At 31.7% G+C, this 21,486-nt stretch overlaps 3 protein-coding genes across 3 annotated transcripts; 2 read left to right on the plus strand and 1 right to left on the minus strand.

Moving 5' to 3' along the window:
* Window positions 1-440: 440 nt before the first annotated feature.
* LOTGIDRAFT_117877 (hypothetical protein) lies at window positions 441-5,429 on the plus strand (the record flags this gene model as incomplete). Its single annotated transcript, XM_009056346.1, has 10 exons — window positions 441-527; window positions 840-952; window positions 1,195-1,306; window positions 1,779-1,874; window positions 2,140-2,225; window positions 2,794-2,897; window positions 3,455-3,562; window positions 4,065-4,178; window positions 4,662-4,794; window positions 5,351-5,429. Coding segments are annotated over 10 exons (1,032 nt in total), but the record flags the coding sequence as incomplete, so codon positions are not given.
* A 2,918-nt stretch (window positions 5,430-8,347) lies between these two features.
* On the plus strand, window positions 8,348-13,875 carry LOTGIDRAFT_161109 (hypothetical protein; the record flags this gene model as incomplete). The annotated part of the gene is made up of 9 exons (XM_009056347.1): window positions 8,348-8,419; window positions 9,213-9,291; window positions 9,636-9,732; window positions 10,129-10,237; window positions 11,275-11,338; window positions 11,788-11,901; window positions 12,139-12,197; window positions 13,476-13,568; window positions 13,822-13,875. 9 exons carry the CDS (start codon window positions 8,348-8,350, stop codon window positions 13,873-13,875), a joined length of 741 nt encoding a protein of 246 aa, XP_009054595.1.
* A 4,253-nt stretch (window positions 13,876-18,128) lies between these two features.
* LOTGIDRAFT_117931 (hypothetical protein) lies at window positions 18,129-19,678 on the minus strand (the record flags this gene model as incomplete). The annotated part of the gene is made up of 3 exons (XM_009056348.1): window positions 18,129-18,246; window positions 18,359-18,453; window positions 19,601-19,678. Coding segments are annotated over 3 exons (291 nt in total), but the record flags the coding sequence as incomplete, so codon positions are not given.
* Window positions 19,679-21,486: the final 1,808 nt, after the last annotated feature.

The following is a 21,486-nucleotide window of genomic DNA, read 5'->3' on the forward strand; positions in this document are numbered from 1 at the left end:
TAAATTAGACAAGCCTATTGTTGTATTGAGATCTAGAGATGATAGATCTTCACCACAACATGTCCAACATACCAATGTTAACATTACATCAGGCGATGTAACTACCCTTCCTGTACAGAGACAGCAATCATCAGGTCAATTGGTCATTGAAGGTAGGTCAGTAAGCAAATGATATGGAAGTATCATACATCAGCTTAAAGTCTATGGCTTGCCATTTTTTTGGTATCAAACGTACAACATACCTTGGTCTCGGAAACACGAATTGTTCAGCTAAGCTAATCAGTTATAGTATCCACAGATTGCCATGAAAATTTTAAGTTGATTTATATTGGAACAACTTCTTATACTGTTCAACAAGTTCACTTCCTTAGAAATTCAACCTATATATTTTCAAAACCAGCTATGTATATGATGACTATATATTTCTAGCAGCTAGTCAACAGAATAGGTTAGCTCCACCACCTGAGATGAAACATGGTGTTAAATTAATTGATGAAACTCTAAGATGGTGTGACAATGGAATGGAGGTGGGTGTTACTGTTTACTTTGATGTGGGTTCTTAGTGAATTAAAGGAATACAGCCTAGAGTCTAGACTACACTGAAATAAGCAAGAAATATAGTTTCAAAAAGCAAAGGACCTGGATATCAAATAATAAAACCTTTTGATAAATAATGCTCAAAACTCTTCAAACAAATAGTTTTATTTTGATAATAATAAATACTAAAAGAAAGATTCTAAAATTCATTGAACTGAAAATCTAGCGTAACGATCTTGGTATATTCAAAAGGAAAATGCCTCCATATAGCCATTGCATATCTACATTTGGTTCTATTTTAGATGCTGTTAGACCAGACTGATTATCTAGTAGTAGGAGCTATTGGTTTACAAGGTAGTGGTAAATCTACCATATTATCACTACTTGGTGGAAATTCTGTACAGGATACATACAGGTGAGTAGATATTCTATTCAGGATATGTATAGGTTGTGTAGAAATAGGAATTTCTTCTATTAATTGTCAACCATTGGGAAACTCTACAGGTGAATGGTAAACAATGAATATCTTAGAAATTCCTTACATAGAATGCTTTTATTAATTTATTGATTGTTGATTATTCAATAAATTGTTTGCTTAAAAAAAAAAAACCTGCGAAACATAGCTTCTGTTTTTGATACGATTGATTTTTCTTTCAGGAATTACATTTTTCAACCTCAAACAAAAGAAACAAAGGAAGAGGGTAGCCATCAAACTAATGGTATAGAAATGTTTGTATCATCAGAAAGAATTATATTTTTGGACACACAGGTTAGCTGTCAACATTTCTTTCTTTTTCTCTAAATGCTTGTTTAGATGTATACATCTTCAATATCTGTCTATATGACTTTTCCTAAAACTAATTATTAGTACAAATATCACTTTTGATATGATGTTACTTGGTAATATTATAGATATTAGAGATTAGAGATATTCTAGATAAAATCTTCTCAATGAGTCATTAAAATTTAATGTTTGACATAAACTAAGATTAAAATGGGTACTTCTCTGAAAAGTATTTTTTATTTATGTAGATCTTTTAGTTTAAAACCAAACTTGATAGAATTGGTTATTCCATGTAGTCATAAGAATAAGTTCTACTTGTCCATCTTCAGTAGGGAGGCAGAACAAAATACAGTAAGTCAATTATCAGAAGATCGAATAGCGTGAAACTCTAGAGTTACAACATGATTGTTTTAGGTTGTGTTTTTTATTTCTATATATTGTTATATATTATTTATAGCCTGTTATGAGTGCATCATTGTTAGATTATATGATAAGAAATGATAAGAAATATCCTACAGAATACAGTTCAGCTGAATATTGTATTGAAATGCAGGTAAGTAGGTTGGTTCTTTACCATCAAATTACTCTTTATCATCCACTTTCAATTATTAAATGAAGTGCTTAGTGCATTTGGGAGAAGTCAAACCCTCTCACCCATAAACAAGATTGTAAATATGTTATTGTTGCAGACTCCAAAATTGAAGGATTATTTTGAACATGAAATATACAAGTGGATGAAGTGGATCTAGATCAGGATTAGCAGATTAATGTAGAAAAATTAACAATGCCAATAACACTCAAGTGTATTTTTTTTTCAGTCTTTACAGATAGCAACATTTCTAATGACTGTTTGTAATGTAATTATAGTAGTACAAGATTGGTTTACAGATATCCATTTTCTAAGGTTTGTTTCATTTTCATTTTGATATTTGATAAATAAGGAAAGAAACATCCTTTTTTTACAACTGAGGTTTCAGAAGATTCTGTTTTAATGGTTGTCCCATGGCCTACCTTTGGGAGCTGCGGCAGCTCAGTGAGTTAAATGCTTGCCAACATGTTCTCGAAATGATCTTAGCACTAGGATGTCCTAGGGTCTTAACTTCTAGCACTATTACTAGGATATCCTAGATCTAAGATCTTTTCAAGAATATGTGGCCTGAAGGTGCAGGAGTCAACCCTGGCATAGATCGAGGTTAATCAATCAGATTTTTCAACCCAATATCCCTTGTCAGTGATGCAAGTCTAAAGAGCTAACATGAATGTTTATTGGTGCTAAATCATTTTAGAAAAAAAATGATAAACCTCATCAAGATTCATGTGGAATTGTGATTCCCGTAATTGGACTAAGTGTTCACAGAAAGCAAATTCACTAAACATGAACTGAAACATTTTCTGATTGCAATTCATTAATTGAACGAGTGTCAAAACTGTCTGTGATGTTTGAGAATAGATACAATTTTGTTTTGTTGTAGGTTTTTACAGAATAGTGAGATGTTAAAGCCCCAGCCACCAACACCAAGTAGTCATGATAGCAGCATAAATCATGATGATAAACCTGATTATTATCCTCATATTGGTAAGATATAATCATTCTATATATTAGTCATGATAGCAGCTTAAATCATGATGATAAATCTGATTATTATCCTCATATTGGTAAGATATAATCATTCTATATATTAGTCATGATAGCAGCTTAAATCATGATGATAAACCTGATTATTATCCTCATATTGGTAAGATATAATCATTCTATATAGTAGTCATGATAGCAGCATAAATCATGATGATAAACCTGATTATTACCCTCATATTGGTAAGATATAATCATTCTTTATATTAGTCATGATAGCAGCATAAATCATGATGATAAACCTGATTATTATCCTCATATTGGTAAGATATAATCATTCTTTATAGTAGTCATGATAGCAGCATAAATCATGATGATAAACCTGATTATTATCCTCATATTGGTAAGATATAATCATTCTTTATAGTAGTCATGATAGCAGCATAAATAATGATGATAAACCTGATTATTATCCTTGTGTTGATCAATGCTGAAAAATTGTCTGAAACCTTATGCTTTTAGCTGGTTGAATATGAAATGAAATTAATTATAAATTCCAGTATTTGTTCAGAATAAGGCCACAAGAGAGGACTACAGTTTGGAATCCTTCAAAGCCATGCAGCAGACGTTGTTGACTGTTTTTCAAACTTCAAGACTCAAATCTCAAGGTAGGTATTTACACAAACTTTTCTCAAACAAAAAATTAAATTTTTATGAATTTTGAACACTGGTACTTAAGGCAAGGCATAATTCAGACATTTGATTTGTGTTATCACTCACATGTGCCAAATGATTGATATACTTCCTCATGTAAAAAGTGCATTAGCTGCTACCAATGTGTTGCCAATATGTTGTTTAGGATTTCTGGTTTCTTTTGCGATTCGGATAGTCATTTCTTGGTTTTATTTATTCACACATTCCTAATCTCAATCATTTGATTTGAAATTACTTCAACAACACATTTACTCTCTTAATTTAGATAACATGAATTTTAACATTAAAGATGATTACTGGTACACTCCCCATTGGTATTTAGCAGCAACGCCTTGATGCATGTAAAAATCCATCTGCTGCAATTTATGTGGTTAAATAGCAGGTTATTCTGTTACTGTTTTTTTTTTTTCAATACTATTTTAAATCTTAATATGTGCTGTGCATGTTATTTTGTAGGTTCTGTATCACTTGCTAACAGTGGTTTATTACCAGGTATTAATCCTAGATCAGTAGAGACTGATATCAACCTGTTTCTCTTACCAACTATGGAGTATTATAAGGCTGAGCAAGGTATAACCACTTTTATTTCCTGAGAAATGTGTCAATTGCTTTCACTCTGAATCTGATTCAAATGAAGTTCTAGGTGGTATTTTCAATGATTTTATTCAGAATAAAAAATAATTATACCACTGGCTAGAAAAAATAGAGGAATTTCTCTAAGAGGAGGAAGTCTGAGACCCCAGACCTCAATGTGATTAAACCAAAACTGTACTGAAAAGTAGAATGTTACACTCTTATTCATTTGATTTCAATATTTTTATTTGAAAATTTAGGAAATTTTCCGAAAAATAATGTACAGTTTACATATTTAACTCTATTATGCCATATATCTATGCCAACCACTCAAATACTCACTTAAATAATTGGATTGATACACATGCCAACAGAAATTATAACTTGCCATCACCATGACAAACCAAATAGAAATCGGGATTCCAACACTGTAGCCTACTACCTAATTTTATTTATTATTAAATTTGTGCTATCTTTCAGAGTCTATTTTGAATTACCTGCCAGATTATAGAGGATTTCCCAGTTTTAATTCGTTAATAAAATCATTACGTAACCAGATTTTATCTATACCTAGATCACCTTTAACACATGCTAACCTGACAGAGAAAAACTGGTAAGATTTATTTGTTTCTTAATTTTCTTTATGCCCGTCAATCTATCTATGATAAAACACTAAAAACAGTGTGCACTGTACAAGCAATTGACATTTTTTATTTTGTCCTCGATTAGCTAACCTGAAGGTTAGTGTTGTTCTGCGTAGAGCTAGCACCTTTCTCACTTTTTTTTTTTTGCTTGATAAAGGGATTAGTCCTGAAACGTAGCTACGTTTACTCTAATTGTATCAACTTTTTACCTACTGATTACACATTATTGTGTGCTTTATTTTTTCCTAACCTGAAGGATGTGAAGGTCCACGAATCCATCTTGGATGGGAAAAAAACCAAGGCCCTCTTATGCTATTTGCTGTGAACATTAAAGATGTGTTAATAGTTGGAAAAGGCAACCTTACCCCTTGCACTGATGGTGTTGCTCTTCTTCGTTAGTCAATAGATGTTGGATATTTAATCTCCAAACTTTTATGGAACTAAACAACAAATATCTGACTTGTTTAAGCCATCCAACGAGTATACAAAATTTACTTTAAAATACAAAAATATTCTGTTTTCCAGGTTTCATTATGCTGCCAGAACATGGGAAGCTGTTAGAAAATCTCAACTACTGGCTGATTATAATAGACTGTTACCATGAAAGTTATAAGACCTTGCTCATGGAAAAGAAGATGGTCTGTTGCCAATTGTTTTGAAGAAGAATGAGGCAGATGGAGAATCACATACAGATGTATACTGTGTGGGAGAAAATGTATCGACTCCAAGCTAATTACACTGGCGGAATTTGCATCATTGCATACTGCACCCGGGTGACAAAATTTGCTTCATTGCACACTGCACCTGGGGTGCTCATGTTAATTAGATGCAAAACTATATTGATTTCAATTTGAGACACGAGGGTTGCCCTAAACTCCTTGGTGATTTTTGTTTTAAATGATATCATTTTTACCCAAATTTCTATAAGATATCATTTGATGATGATTCAAAAAAATTTTCTTTTATGAATGAGAGGCTTATCACATGTCCATGGATGAATTGGACACACTGTTGTTGCTAAGGACTAAATTTTGTTTGGATTCATTATGAGATTGTGAAGGAATTTTGACTATGAAAAATATCAAAAGTTATAAATTGCTGCTTTTTGAGAGGATAGTTTGATAGGATGGTTAAAGTACCTTCAATATCATACAGAATACTAAAAATTTCGACTTCACTAACAACATGGTGTCCAAACTGCAAAGCTTAGTGAAATTTCAATGATGATGAAAGGGGAATGTTGTTGTATTAATGTATTTTGACTCCCAAAATGTCAGTTTTTTCGTTGTATTTGTATTATGATGATGATGATTTTGTTGTGCCAATTTGTAGGAGATTCAGTTATCCAGTTTTCAATTTTTTGAAAGTCTTCAAATGTCAGTATGTAATAGTTTCCAATTTATTTCATTTGAATTTTGGTTACATTTGTACTGTAATAAGTGACTGGTCATATTGTTATCAGAAATATTAAATGTTGCAACTCTTGGGTTTTTTCTTATTTATAAGTCGTCGAATGATATATATGGATAAAAAAAGAAGGAACCATGGCACATAAAACTCAAGACAGCAATTTTCAGCCAGAATTCTGTTGAAATTAGCCATCCCCAGAGAGTGGTGTGTAGGCAGCCCCGTCGTTACAAAATCTGAGCACCAGCACCAATTTACTCCTGGCGACTGGGCTACATGTAGGCCTACTACATATTCAATGAAAACTTCAATTCAGAGTCATTCCAAAACTACCAGTACTCTCTTTATTAGAAGATATTCAAATTCCCTCTAAAATAATCAGAAAATTTTGATTTCACATCAAAAGTGTGAGGTTTGAGTGACTTGAAAATTTCAGGAAGGGTATGCAAGGAACGTCAGATAATACCGTTATATCTGACCTTGAAAGTTATTTTGAAGGTCAGTGTTGGCAATTCTATAACTTTAAGTCACGTGATATAATAAGTCACATGACATCAACCGTTTCACAGTGCACACTTATTTCATGAGGTAAACTATTTTACTAGATCGTCTCTGAAATGCTTACTTGCAATCGTCATTATACTCAATACAATGTGTTGTTCAGTTATTCCCATATTGGAAGAATAGGCCTTTAAAGAGACATTAAATGTTGGTGATGTGGGCTAATTTCTAAGAGATTTTAATTCTACAAGAGACATGTGAAAGGCACAGGTACCTAGATGTGGCCATGATGGCCATTGGTGAAACATTTGAGATTTTGCCGATCGCTGTGGTGAAAGGTGGGTTATGTAATGTGAGCTAGGAAACTGAGAAAGGTGAGCGATGTGAGGCAAAAAATGCAGAGACTGAAAAGGGTTGATGATGTGAGCTAAGTGACAACGTCAGGGACAAAGGTGATATGTAAGCTAAGTGGCAGAGGGAAATATTGGTGATGTAAGCTAAGTGACAGAGGGAAATATTGGTGATGTAAACTAAGTGGCAGAGGGAAATATTGGTGATGTAAGCTAAGTGACAGAGGGAAATATTGGTGATGTAAGCTAAGTGACAGAGGGAAATATTGGTGATGTAAGCTAAGTGATAGGGGGGAAGGAAAGGTTGGTGATGTAAGCTAAGTGATAGGTGGAAAGGTTGGTGATATAAGCTAAGTGACAGGGGGAGAGATTGGTGAGGTGTGATAAGTGATAGGGGGAAAGGTTGGTGATGTAAGTTAAGTGAAAGGGGGAAAGGTTTGTTATGTAACTTAAGTGACGGAGGGAAAAGATTGGTGATGTAAGTTAAGTGACAGGGGAAAAGATTGGTGATATAAGTTAATAGGCAGTAAAATGTTGGAAATGTGATCATAGAAACATTAATAGGTTGAGTTGAGAGAAAGAATAGGTTGATGGTGTAAGATAAGAGGTAGGTGATGTCTGGCAATAGGCAGTGAAAGGTTTTATGAGGCAAGAGACATGAATAAGTTGGAGATGTGAGCTAAGAGAAAGACATAAGGTTGTTGATGTGAGCTAAGAGAAAGATAATAGGTAAGTGACATGAGCTAAGAGAAGGATAAAAGGTTGTTGATGTGAGCTAAGAGAAAGATAAGAGGTAAGGTAAGTGTTGTGAGCAATGAGACAAGATAGGTTTGTGATTTCTGCTAAAAGAGAGATAAGAAAGGTTGGTAAGGTTTAGCTAAAAGACTGAAGTAAGATTGGTGATTTGTGTGCATTATTGTTTTGAGGTGAGAGAAATTGAATGGTTGGTGTTTAGAGCTAAAAAAAAAAAAAGAAATTTATGAATGTGGGCTAAAAGAACTGTTGATGATGTGGAAAGGAAAGCTGAGATTAGCTAAAAGATTTGTGGTGTATTTTAACTACCAATTTTCTGGATAAACTGTAAATAGAAAGGATCACTGTCTCTTTAAAGGTCATCTTTTGGTATTTTGAAGGTCAAGATTTATCAGTAATGTAAATTGTGTCAGACAGTATAATATATGTTATCTATGTAATAACCCTGATATAAACTTTATCTATATATGTACCAACATGTATTTGGGTTTTACCTTTCACAGAATCAACAATGGGAAGACTAGATGACAAAGTTGTGGTATTAACTGCTGGTGCTCAGGGTATTGGTAGAGCTTGTGCAGAGGTATTTATAGAATATTTTTATGATGAGTTCCCTTATTTTCATTTATAAAAATGGAAATACTAATCCTTATATATATAGAAAGTAGAGTTTTTCTAATGACTTAAAAATACAAGTTTGTCTCACATGTCCATAATTAACTCATAATTAGCTAAATTAGAAAAGAATTACCAGCAAAATTCCAATGAGTGACCGATCAAGAAAGGTCAAATTGTCTTCTTTTGTTTATCCAGACTGTACATACATAGATGATTGGTTAAAACTCTTGATGATATGCAATAAGAACATAATGATTTGATTAAGAATACATGATAATTCATGAAGAACACCAATTAATCAAATAGTTTGCTCAATTTGAAACTAAGAAATAAAGAAACCCATCTTTAAGAATTTTATGCCAGACTTGATTTATTTAGTATTCATGGGGCTGAGGTGGAAGACTATCTTTTGTGACATAAAACATGGGGCCTATGTGTAATAGGTTATGAACTTTATACATACTTTGATAGTTTAAAATGTATAAGAGTAAGGCTAATACTGAGAGTAGAGCAAAATGTGCCTTATTGCAGAATGCAAGGTGGACAGTGAAAGATTTCTGATATTGCAGAATGCATTGCGGTCACATTTTCTTTACCTCAATATGGAGCATAATGATAGGACAAAATTTATTTGAAAGTGCAACAGAAGGCCATTATTGTAACAGTGACCTAAAAATGATATGTGAACATAAATAAATTGATAAGATATAAATATATGAATTATTGTTGTCAATTAAAGATATGATTTATAATTTTAGATATTTGCTAGAGAAGGTGCTAGGGTTATAGCAACAGATGTTAATGTAGAGAAACTAAAGGAATTAGATTCTATTAAAGGTGAGACCTCTTTGATTATCATTATTACTCCTGAGTATCACCTCTACATGTGTGTCTCTTGATTCCTAATAGCTATAACTGAAATGAAATATCATCTTCAAAACAGTACATAGTCTAATTACCAAGCACAGCCTGTAGCACACAGGGCCTCAGTTTATTGTCCTATCGGAACAAATAAACACTTTTTCGATGTTATCCCCTCTAAATTGTATCTCTGACAAGGGGAAACTGAGTTGAAAAATTTGAATCTATTATCTATTTTATGCCAGGATTTAAACCTGACCATTCTGGTTTTGTTTGTTTATGAAAAGGATTTTGATAAAAATATTATTTATTTAATGTAGGTATAGAGACTAGAGTACTAGATGTAACAAATAATGATGATATTGTGAAACTAGCTAAATCATTAGATCATGTAGATATACTGTTTAATTGTGCTGGGTAAAATTTCCATTTATTGTATATTTGAAATGTCATGATAGTTATTTTGGTAATCAATGCGCCATATTTTTTATCAGATGAATAATGGGGATTTTATGCTTTAAAACAATTAACAGTGTCTTAAAGGCCGATATTAGCAATATTGTTTTACTGAATCATCTAGCATTACTCTTTCTGTCATAAGTAGAATGCAGACTAAATGAATCAATGAAAGCTTGATGGAGGTTAAACCTAAACCATGAACAATGATTGATGCTTCGTAGGCACTGAGGTGATGTTTGCTAATATCCAAAGAGGATAGTAGTATATTTTGTTGGTACCAGGGCTGTTCAAAGTCAAGGTCATGTGAATTGGACCTTTATCTCACCTTAATCAAGCTTACTTTCACTATTACAGATACGTACACAATGGTACTATATTAGAAACAGATGAAGCTAGTTGGGATCGATCATTTAATATAAATGTAAAGAGTATGTTTAGAATGTGTAAAGCTTTTCTGCCTAAAGTAAGTAAGACTTCAGATAATTATCTAGCTGATCATACAATCAACAAATAGTTAAACAATTCAATTTGAAGACATATCATGCATCTTGGACACCCCAATTTGTAAACATTACACATATCTTGGACACCCCTATTTGTAGACATTACATGTATTATGTACACTTTAATTTGTAGACATTACATGTATTATGTCCACTTTAATTTGTAGACATTACGTGTATTATGTCCACTTTAATTTGTAGACATAACATGTATTATGTCCACTTTAATTTGTAGACATTACATGTATTATGTCCACTTTAATTTGTTGACACCTTACATGTATTATGTCCACTTTAATTTGTAGACATTACATGTATTATGTCCACTTTAATTTGTAGACATTACATGTATTATGTCCACTTTAATTTGTTGACACCTTACATGTATTATGTCCACTTTAATTTGTAGACATTACATGTATTATGTCCACTTTAATTTGTAGACATTACATGTATTATGTCCACTTTAATTTGTAGACATTACATGTATTATGTCCACTTTAATTTGTTGACACCTTACATGTATTATGTCCACTTTAATTTGTAGACATTACATTTATTATGACCATTTTAATTTGTAGACATTACATGTATTATGTCCACTTTAATTTGTTGACACTTTACATGTATTATGTCCACTTTAATTTGTAGACATTACATGTATTATGTCCACTTTAATTTGTAGACATTACATGTATTATGTCCACTTTAATTTGTTGACACCTTACATGTATTATGTCCACTTTAATTTGTAGACATTACATGTATTATGACCATTTTAATTTGTAGACATTACATGTATTATGTCCACTTTAATTTGTAGACATTACATGTATTATGTCCACTTTAATTTGTAGACATTACATGTATTATGTCCACTTTAATTTGTAGACATTACATGTATTATGTACACTTTAATTTGTTGACACCTTACATGTATTATGTACAGTTTAATTTGTGGACTGTGGACTAATGATTAAGTGATGGTATATTTTAGATGATGGCTCAAGATTCAAGTGTTAGTATAATTAATATGTCATCTGTAGCTTCTAGTATTAAAGGTGAATTAAACTATTATTTTACGAACTACCAGAACTACCTAGTTTGCGATATCAGCATCCGCTGGAAGCGAATGTTAATTTGTCATCTACCAACCAACCATTATTTTGTGATGAAATACCTGAAGAGTGGACAGAAATGACTTTTAAAGTTCAGTTTCAATTGGGTCAAATTTTGACCATCTCAATTTCTCCCAGCGTAATAAAATGATGATGCAATGTTGTTGTCGAAGCATTGGTTTGTAGATAGATAGATGTAGATAGTTCATAGTACCAAGAGAGCGGTTTTCAATTGATGAAATTTTAAACCATTTCCTTTTACCCAAACCTTAAAACCTTACGCACAGCTGAAAATGCAAAGGTGTCTATCAACAAATATGATTTATGGTTGCTAAGGAAATAATATTTGACAACAACCGTAATAAATTAAGGTAAATATTTACTTATTGTAGGTGTACCAAATAGAAGTGTATACAGTACAACTAAAGCAGCAGTTATAGGTTTAACAAAATCTGTAGCAGCAGATTATGTTGATCAAAATGTCAGATGTAACTGTGTTTGTCCAGGTAAGATTGGGTAGACTAAATTAATGAAGGAAAGATACTGGAAAATGAGATTCTGAACTCAGGAAAGTTCCGGCTTACTCTTCCTACAGACACCTACCATTGACACATTGAATGGTACAGTATTGCTATTTGGCTCATTTTCTACCTCTTGGTTTCGGTCAGCTTTGTGTCTCTCCCTAACAATAGAAATTATTATTAAATTTCTCAGTGACATTTAGATTTTTTATTCTTTATCAGGTACAGTAGATACGCCATCTTTACATGAAAGAATAAATGCATTAGAAGATCCACAAAAGGTACTACTTAAATTTTTATTACATACATACATACACGTGTAATACTACTCTTACAAATATGGAGATTCACACCCATGTAATAATTATATCCATATTACACACATGTTGAATACAGACGGAACTTTTTTTTACCTCCAAATGGCGCCATTTTGTTTCCGTCTCACTTCGTGGATTCTAAGCTGCAGTGCTAGCTTCGAATATCGCAAATGATAATGAATAGCCATTGAACCATATTTAATAACATGTCCAAACACCCATGGATAGGATAATACTTCTAACAAGACATGCCGTTTTGACTTATTTTGAAAAAATAAATCAAGTGTTGTATTCGGGTTGACAATTGTGTAATAGTTAAGTACCTATGACATTATGGTATATTTGTAAATATCACATTCTACATGGATGAATTAACTGATGAATTAGGTGTTTTGTTTGAAGAAAATGGTCAGTAACAGTAAACAAAATAGTATGTGATAAGTGGTTTGGTTGGGCTTAGCTTAATAAAGGTGCCTGGCACTGGCAAATAAATATGGCAAAATCTTTGCACTTCACCGATTCACAGTTATTTGATAATAAAATAGGTTTCACTTTAGGAAATGTTTCATAATATAAGAATTGTTCATACAATGACTAAAGTAAAAACATAATTCAATCCTGGCTGTGACTTTTCTTTCAAAATTTGTGTGATTTTCGGCAACAAAATATTTGGCTTGTTTTGGCTTAAACACATTTTTTCATTGCACATGCACAAAGTGAATATACTGTACACAATATATTATTTATTACAAAACGTAATCAACAAATGCGTAATAAAATAAAATAAAACCTCAATTAATAATTTTAACTGAGAATAACCAAAATTGCACTGTGTCCATATCATTGGCCATGCTTTTAATTACTGGTAACATCTGCTACACAAGAAACATTTATACTTTTCAAGTTAGCAACCCGCTTTTAAGAAGTATGAGACTAATTACATGTATTACATTAAAAAAGTACAAATTTATACCCATATTGAAGTGAATCGTCTAAGTGAAAAAGTAGTCATTATTGTGTAGACTGCGGTCATTCCAGTGCTATAGACAATGCTATCAAATATATGTCGCAGTAACCATTTTGCTCATTTTATTATTATTGCCGAAAGTTCGTTGAATAGCAGCAAAAATTAAGCACTGAATGATGGACTCTTGTAGTTATAGAAATATGAATATATCGGTTGATTTATCACAATTTGGTGCCTTTATATACTTGTATAAATTTTTATCGAATTTATTTTAGTCCATGAAAGATTTTTTAGCCAGACAAAAGATGGGTCGATTTGCTTCAGCTGATGAAATAGCTAATATGGTGCTTTATCTGGCTTCAGATGAGGTATTTTATAAATCTAGATAAACTTATAGGCCACATTATAATCTACTTAATGGATTGAGAGGGTCTTAGAGGATGGCATTTTGTTCTGATTCCTTCCTGTTTCATTGTGATTCTCTTAAAAATTCATCAGATTCCTCTTTTTCATGAAAGTCTGCTAACAGGAATGTAATCAAAACGGTTCTATAATTGAACAGAAGAAGATTTCATTGTGGATAGATTTAGTATTTATTCAAATGAATTTTATATTTTGTAGTCAAAGTATGTGACTGGTCAATGTTTTATTATTGATGGTGGATGGAGTTTATAAAATAACCAGACAACTTCAGTCAGCAAAAAAATATATAATAATAATAATAATGGTATCATTAATTAATATCAAGAAAAAAATATCGTGTATCTGTAAATACTAGGTGAAGATACATATATTATTTACTGCTGTATTATTGTCAAATATGGAACAAGTTAGAAGCAATGATGCCACAAATATAAATATTTAAAGGGACAGGTGGGCCATTTTGGGGGGTTGATTTTAGTCTTGAATATATGTAAATAGTCTTCAGAATAACGAGAAATGTACGAAAATCACATAATTCCTTTAAAAATACTTTGAACTAGGAGGGAGGCTGAAATTTTGACTGTGAGTTGTGAACGCTATTACTGATTATCTCAGCTAAAAAATCCAGTTTCTGAGACTGAAGGTGCGGACACACGAGCGGTCTTGGTCGAAGATTTTTGTCCTTGACTCGAATCTTGAATAAAATTTTGTGTGTGCCCGTGCTACCTCGTGCAAACTGACCGACTGGAGATTTGTGTGCCCAGTCATTGAAACTCAAGTCGAGACTCTAATCGGCGACAAAAGTCTCCGACCAAGACTACTCATGTGCCCGCACCTTTAAGTATAATTGATTAAAAAAAATGGTCGACCTTTCTCTTTAAATGGTCAGGTTGTGTTTGCAATGCCTTCAAGTTTAGGGCTCATGCTGGGGAACAACATACGAAAAACTTGCCGCTTTATTATTTGTGTGTTGTGATTTCAAGTCGTCATACTATTCAGAATTTTCTGGCAGAACTTTGGAAAAATCTCTCGACTTTTCACCCAATCTCCAGATTTTTTTTCCTGAGATGTACACTGTATGAGTGGAATTGAACAGTGAAATACAAGAAAACAAGAAAATGATGGCTATAGTCTGATATTAACCCTTTGAACCCTGAATATAAATAAAGGTTATATACCCTAAACTCCAAGTAATAAAAGTAAAAGCGTATGACATTAATGTTGTATGACATTAGTTAGTTACGGCTGGTATAGCGCTTTAGTGTGTTGTCAGCCGCTAGGGTTGAAAGAGTTAATGTCCTTGTGTAGTGTACCTCATACACTATTTTTGTAACCTGTTATAAACATAGTTGTGTCAAATTTCCTTAAAACTCAAGCAATTATGTGAGTTTTTTTCAAGTTTTCAAGAACACAATTTCCAATATCATCCTTGGTTCAATGTCTTCCAAAATATCATATTTCAATTTTTTGCTCCAACAACCAAAGAATTCATAATAAAAACATGAATATATTAAAACAAGTTTTATTTGCTAATAAATTAAAAATATGAACAAATGCTTAAGTTTGGGTGATATATATATATAATTTTATAATTCAATTTATAATTTAAAAAAACTTGTGATGTGTAAAAAAGAATTTGGAATGAAAATATTAAAACTTTACTAATCACACACTCACTCACACATCAATGAATTAAAAAAGGGCTTATAAAATTATTTGATCAGATCCTGAATGCTTGATATACCCTGACCTTGACCTTGAGAGAGGATATGACAAGATAGGACATGCTTACGCTTTAAGAACACCAAACTCCTATCTGACTTAGCTTGTCAAAATGGCCATCTTCTCGAATGGTCACATGGTTAATTTGGTATTTTCATCAATGAATTAAATAGGGGCCTATAAAATGGATAAAATAGCTGTTAAGGTCACAAGATCTGATCAAGTAGACACCATCATAAAAATAATATGAATCTTTCAATATTTCAGATAAATTCAATATAATCTACACATTTACAAACTGATCTTTACAGTGCATTCAATGATATTATAGTTTGTTTTTTAGTATAAGTGAAAGTCATGGTGAACCTTTTTTGAAAATCAGACTGCTTTGAAAACATTATTACACATTACAATGAAGTTCATAAAACAAGGATAATTCTTGCTATTGACTTTATTGTAACAACAAAAATTCACTTCAAAATATATTCCAAAATAACATATTATTGGTCGTCTAGAAAGAAGGATAAGTCATAAATCCTGTTTTTCTTAAGTTGGACAAATTTCTCCCTTGAAGTAATCCATAATTGCATTTTTTTTTTATAATTATTGAATTTAAAGATTCTTAACTTGTGTTGCATAGATCAAATTTTGCATCATGTTTCATTTTAGTGTCAAGTCCTTGTGACATAAGATCTGATAACTAGTGATATTGTAAATTGTATTGACGGAAAGTTAGGGGGTCTCTTAGCATATTACTCAACCTCCAGTTAACTCAATTTCCAGTAAATTTTGTTTCTGAACATTCCTGTTTATATTTCCTCCAGCAGGAGATACAAATTTTAAATTAAGCTGTTGTGCTTTTGACATAGCAAACATGACCTTAAAGATAGGGTTATAGTAAATCCTCAATTGGAATCAGAAAAGTACATGTATAACCAAGTTTCAAAATAAAACCAAGATAATACCATTGATTAGTATTAATTAACAATTCCAATGGTATTGTAAGAAATATTGTTCGTCAAACCATTAACATTACTGCAGAGAAAAATAAAGTTATTTATTATTATTATTATTATTATTATGCCATTATTGATATATCACAGATAAATTTCTATATTTACAGTTTTTTTTTTCAATAGTTGTTATTTGGACAAACATTATCGAAGCTGTTGGATTTGTAGTTGACGAGTTATTTGTAAGTTTTTTTTTGGTAATACTGCCATGGACTTGATGGTTTATTATTCCCAAAAGTCAAAGATTTTATGTGTATTGAAACACTGATAGAGTCAATTCCAATTTTCAACCAGACATCCAATAAAACTAAGTGTTAATTGATGATGTCACTAATCCAGAAGGGCCTTATTTTGCAATATATCGACATGTTGACAAAAAATTTAGAAAACCTTGTTAAAATTCCTTTAAGAGATTTGCTCATCTTGTGATTCATTTTAACACTCCAATGAATTCTTTCAGACATCAGAAAACTGCACAAATATTGACCTGTTGTAATATTGCAAAAAGAAAAGTGAAAAATAAATTACTATGAAAACTGTATGAAAGTGCTAGAAAAGGTGAATCGGTGTAGAAACTTCAAATAGATATCATTCTTAAATATATAGTACACAATTTATAATACTACCAAAATATGCATATAATGGTCACAAGAAATTTTCATTCAAACACAATTTTGAGATTTTGAGTTCCCTTTATGGAGAAGTTGGTAAAATCCATTAAGATAAGATGTATGAAAAGGCCTGAAATTTTTAAATAAATGCAGTTTTTAGGAAATTCTTCCAATGTTTCCAATGTTTTGACTAGTTCAAAATGCCTCGGGTCAAAATTCTAATTGTGACCTATGAAATTACAAGTGGAAAACTGTGACAAAAGTGGCTAAAACTCTCAAATTTAACAAAATCTGTGACCTGTGTAAAAATATTTTTTAGATAAAAATGATTCCTAAAAAAACGGCTTTGGATTTCAATCTATCTCTCTCAAAACTCTCATTTGAAAATATCTCTGCAGGACTTCTCACAAACTTTATCTGCACACAACCACTGATTAAAGCACTTTGATTATTACTTCAAAATCACTTTCTATAACATGAACGTCTGGTGCACTAGTCTATTCATTGTATGTGAAGAGTTATTTCCCTTTGTAAACACTGCTAGGAGTCTGGTGACATCTCCAGTTCATCATATTTGAGATCTGTTGTTGGTTGAGAATGGGACTGAGATTTCACTAACATCTGTAATAATACTAACACTTGATCCATCTTATTGTCTAACTTATTTACCTACAAAACCATAAACATATGTGATGGTAAACCAACAGGGGTACAGGGGGTCGTTTGCCCCCCTAGAAAAGTGGTTTGCACCCTTAATTTTACCCCACTTAATTCTTAATAAATCTAAATGTCTACCTTTTTTCTCCAAAATATGTGTCAGAATGCCAAAAATCAATTCATTTTTTCTAAAAAAATTTTGAGAGAACCATCTAAGACGCTCTATGGAGGCTTGCGACTTGGACACAAACACAGAGTAACCAAAATTTGAATTCAGCCTCAACAGTTGTACCCCCTTTGAATCAGTCTGCCCCCTATTGTACCCCCAGTTTCGGAAGGTTGGTGCCGCCACTGAGGGGTGATACATTCAGCAAAAAAGCCTATGATTAATTGAATTTACCAAAATCTGATATCTACCTCTATACACATTTCAGAGCTTGACTATTACAAATAAAATTTTAAATAAATAGAATTTGTGTCTTGATACACTGGAATCAAATTTTTAATTATAGTAATAATATACCTGAGATTCAACCCTAGAGATTCTGGAATATAAAGTCAATTTCTCCTTCTCTTTAACATTACCACAATAAGCAGGTTTACCTATTGTTTGATCTAATCTGAAAATAGTACAAATTATATTGTTCAGAATTAAATTCCTACACCTGGTTCATCTCATTAAAGTAATAACGTTATTTGGGCATTCATACAACATGTAGTAGGTTATATTACCTTCTCTGTAATTCTTTAATTCTAACCATCATATTAAGATGACCCTGAGAATATTGTTCTATCACATCACGTACATCATAAGGTTTTCTTGCTTGCTGTAAATATAATAAATAACATCATAATATTTTCTTGCTTGCTTTTAAATATAATAAATAACATCATAAGATTTTCTTGCTTGAATCTAATATAATAAATAACATCATAAGGTTTGCTTGCTTGATGTAAATATAATAACATCATAAGGTTTTCTTGCTTGAGGTAAATATAAGAAATAACATCATGAGGTTTTCTTGCTTGCTGTAAATATAACATCATAAGGTTTTATTGCTTGATGTAAATATAATAAATAACATCATAAGGTTTTCTTGCTTGTTGTAAATATAATAAATAACATCATAAGGTTGTCTTGCTTGATGTAAATATAATAACATCATAAGGTTTTCTTGCTTGCTGTAAATATAATAAATAACATCATAAGGTTTGCTTGCTTGCTGTAAATATAACATCATAAGGTTTTATTGCTTGATGTAAATATAATAAATAACATCATAAGGTTTTCTTGCTTGCTGTAAATATAATAAATAACATCATAAGGTTTTCTTGCTTGATGTAAATATAATAACATCATAAGGTTTTCTTGCTTGATGTAAATATAAGAAATAACATCATGAGGTTTTCTTGCTTGCTGTAAATATAACATCATAAGGTTTTATTGCTTGATGTAAATACAATAAATAACATCATAAGGTTTTCTTGCTTGCTGTAAATATAATAAATAACATCATAAGGTTTTCTTGCTTGATGTAAATATAATAACATCATAAGGTTTTCTTGCTTGCTGTAAATATAATAAATAACATCATAAGGTTTGCTTGCTTGATGTAAATATCATAACATCATAAGGTTTTCTTGCTTGATGTAAATATAATAAATAACATCATGAGGTTTTCTTGCTTGCTGTAAATATGATAAATAACATCATAAGGTTTTCTTGCTTGCTGTAAATATAATAACATCATAAGGCTTTCTTGCTTGATGTAAATATAATAACATCATAAGGTTTTCTTGCTTGATGTAAATATAATAACATCATAAGGCTTTCTTGCTTGATGTAAATATAACATCATAAGGTTTTATTGCTTGATGTAAATATAAGAAATAACATCATAAGGTTTTATTGCTTGATGTAAATATAATAAATAATACATTAGGGTTTAAGAAGTCCTAAAAAAAAAGTCTGACCTGGAATTTTCTTCTTGCAACAAAAAATTTTATTTTTCTTATGACTCTGATTATTACTTTATGATTTTCTGTTAACCTGAAAAAAATTTATCGTTATTTAATGCAAAATACATACGGACGATTAGCTTCAACAACAAAGACTGTTAGTATGGCCACAGCATAACACTCCTGGATTTTATCTTACAGGACTAGTTTAAGACTAGGTTCAGATAAAAATGTATCACATCTGGTTTAAAAGTGTAAGATTGTTTATAGTCAGTATATATTGTAAGCTATGTTTATAATGATGGTGTAATTGACTTATAAATGATGTTTATACTGTATCTAATACAGATGTCTATCATCTTTTTTCTTCCATATACTCTTGATCTGTATAACATGCTGATAACAGAAGAGCTTTACCAATTTATCTCATGTCTTGGACATGTCTCATCCAGTCGGACTGTGGGTTTGAGAAAATGCCAAGAGGTTTGGTCAAGATTGAAAGGATGTATGTATATATTGATGAGATCTCACTCGAGTTCGTAATTGGTAACAATCGGATGAAGGGTTTCGGAGTTATTGCCCTTGACTTAAAAACTTGTCAAATTCGGCTTGTAAGGCACGATAGAGACTACAGTTTTCATCCGATCTTGATGAAACTTGGGATTTATTTATATATTGATGAGATCTCAGTCAAGTTCGAAATTGGTAATCATCCGATGAATAGTTTCAGAGTTATTGCCCTTGACTTAGTAAAAACCCATCAAATTTGTCTTGTAGGCACAATACAGACTACAGTTTTTATCCAATCTTGATGAAACTAGATATGCATGATGAGATCTCGGTCAAGTTAGAAATTGGTAATAATCCAATCAACAGTTTCAGGTTTTTGCCTTGACTTATAGATGATTTTAAGATTATTTGAAAATTAGCCACTAAAGATATTGTTATCATTCTGACAGCTGGTAATGGGCGTACGTTACTTTGCAAGCTATCTTATTTGATCTTGATGAAACTTAGTATGCATGTATATATTGATAAGATCTCAGTCAAGTTTGAATTTGGTCATAATCGGATGATTGGTTTCAGAGTTATAGCCCTTGATTTTGTAAAAACCCTACAAATTTTGCTTGTAGTTATGATAAAGGGTGCAGTTTTTATCTGATCTCAATGAAACTTGGTATACATGTATATATTGATGAGATCTCAAGTTCAAAAATGGTTAAAATTGGATGAATGGTTTTAGAGTTATTGCCCTTGAATTAATTCAGTGCGTCTAATTTGGCTTGTAGTCCTGATAGAGACTACATTTTTTTATTCGTTTTTTGATGAAGTTGGTATGAGACCTGAGAAAAGCTTGAAATAAGTAACAATTGGATGATTGGTTTCACAAATTAAACCACTACACACTTTGCTATCATTTTTGACAGCTGGTAGTGGGCATATGTTACCTTGCCTGGCAAGCTATCTTCAAATTATTCAAACAGATGTTTTTTGTTCCTTCATCCTTCATAATGCTAATAGAATATATAAAAACTTACTGAACTGGTTTATATACATAATATGGTAAATCTTCATCTTCTCCCATAGTACCATCAGCTAGTTCTAATGAATTCTTACCAATAGAATCAGAGACAGATTTCGTTGGTGTTCCTAACATATATAACATATGTAAATCATTTTACAAAGGAGATAGGCATCTCTTTGACTGTGTTGTGGTACTGTACTGTGTGCCACAGGAACATCATAGAATATCTGGTAATGCCTTTATGAATTCATTAATAGTTCAGCTCTGTATAGATACCAAAAGTTATAACAAATTTGGTTATCAACAGATAATGGATCGGATTTAATTGCAATAAAAGAGGAATATTCGATGACAGGATCACATCAATATGACACAT

This window comes from Lottia gigantea (assembly GCF_000327385.1).
Source record: "Lottia gigantea unplaced genomic scaffold LOTGIsca_27, whole genome shotgun sequence".
NCBI lineage: Eukaryota > Metazoa > Mollusca > Gastropoda > Lottiidae > Lottia > Lottia gigantea.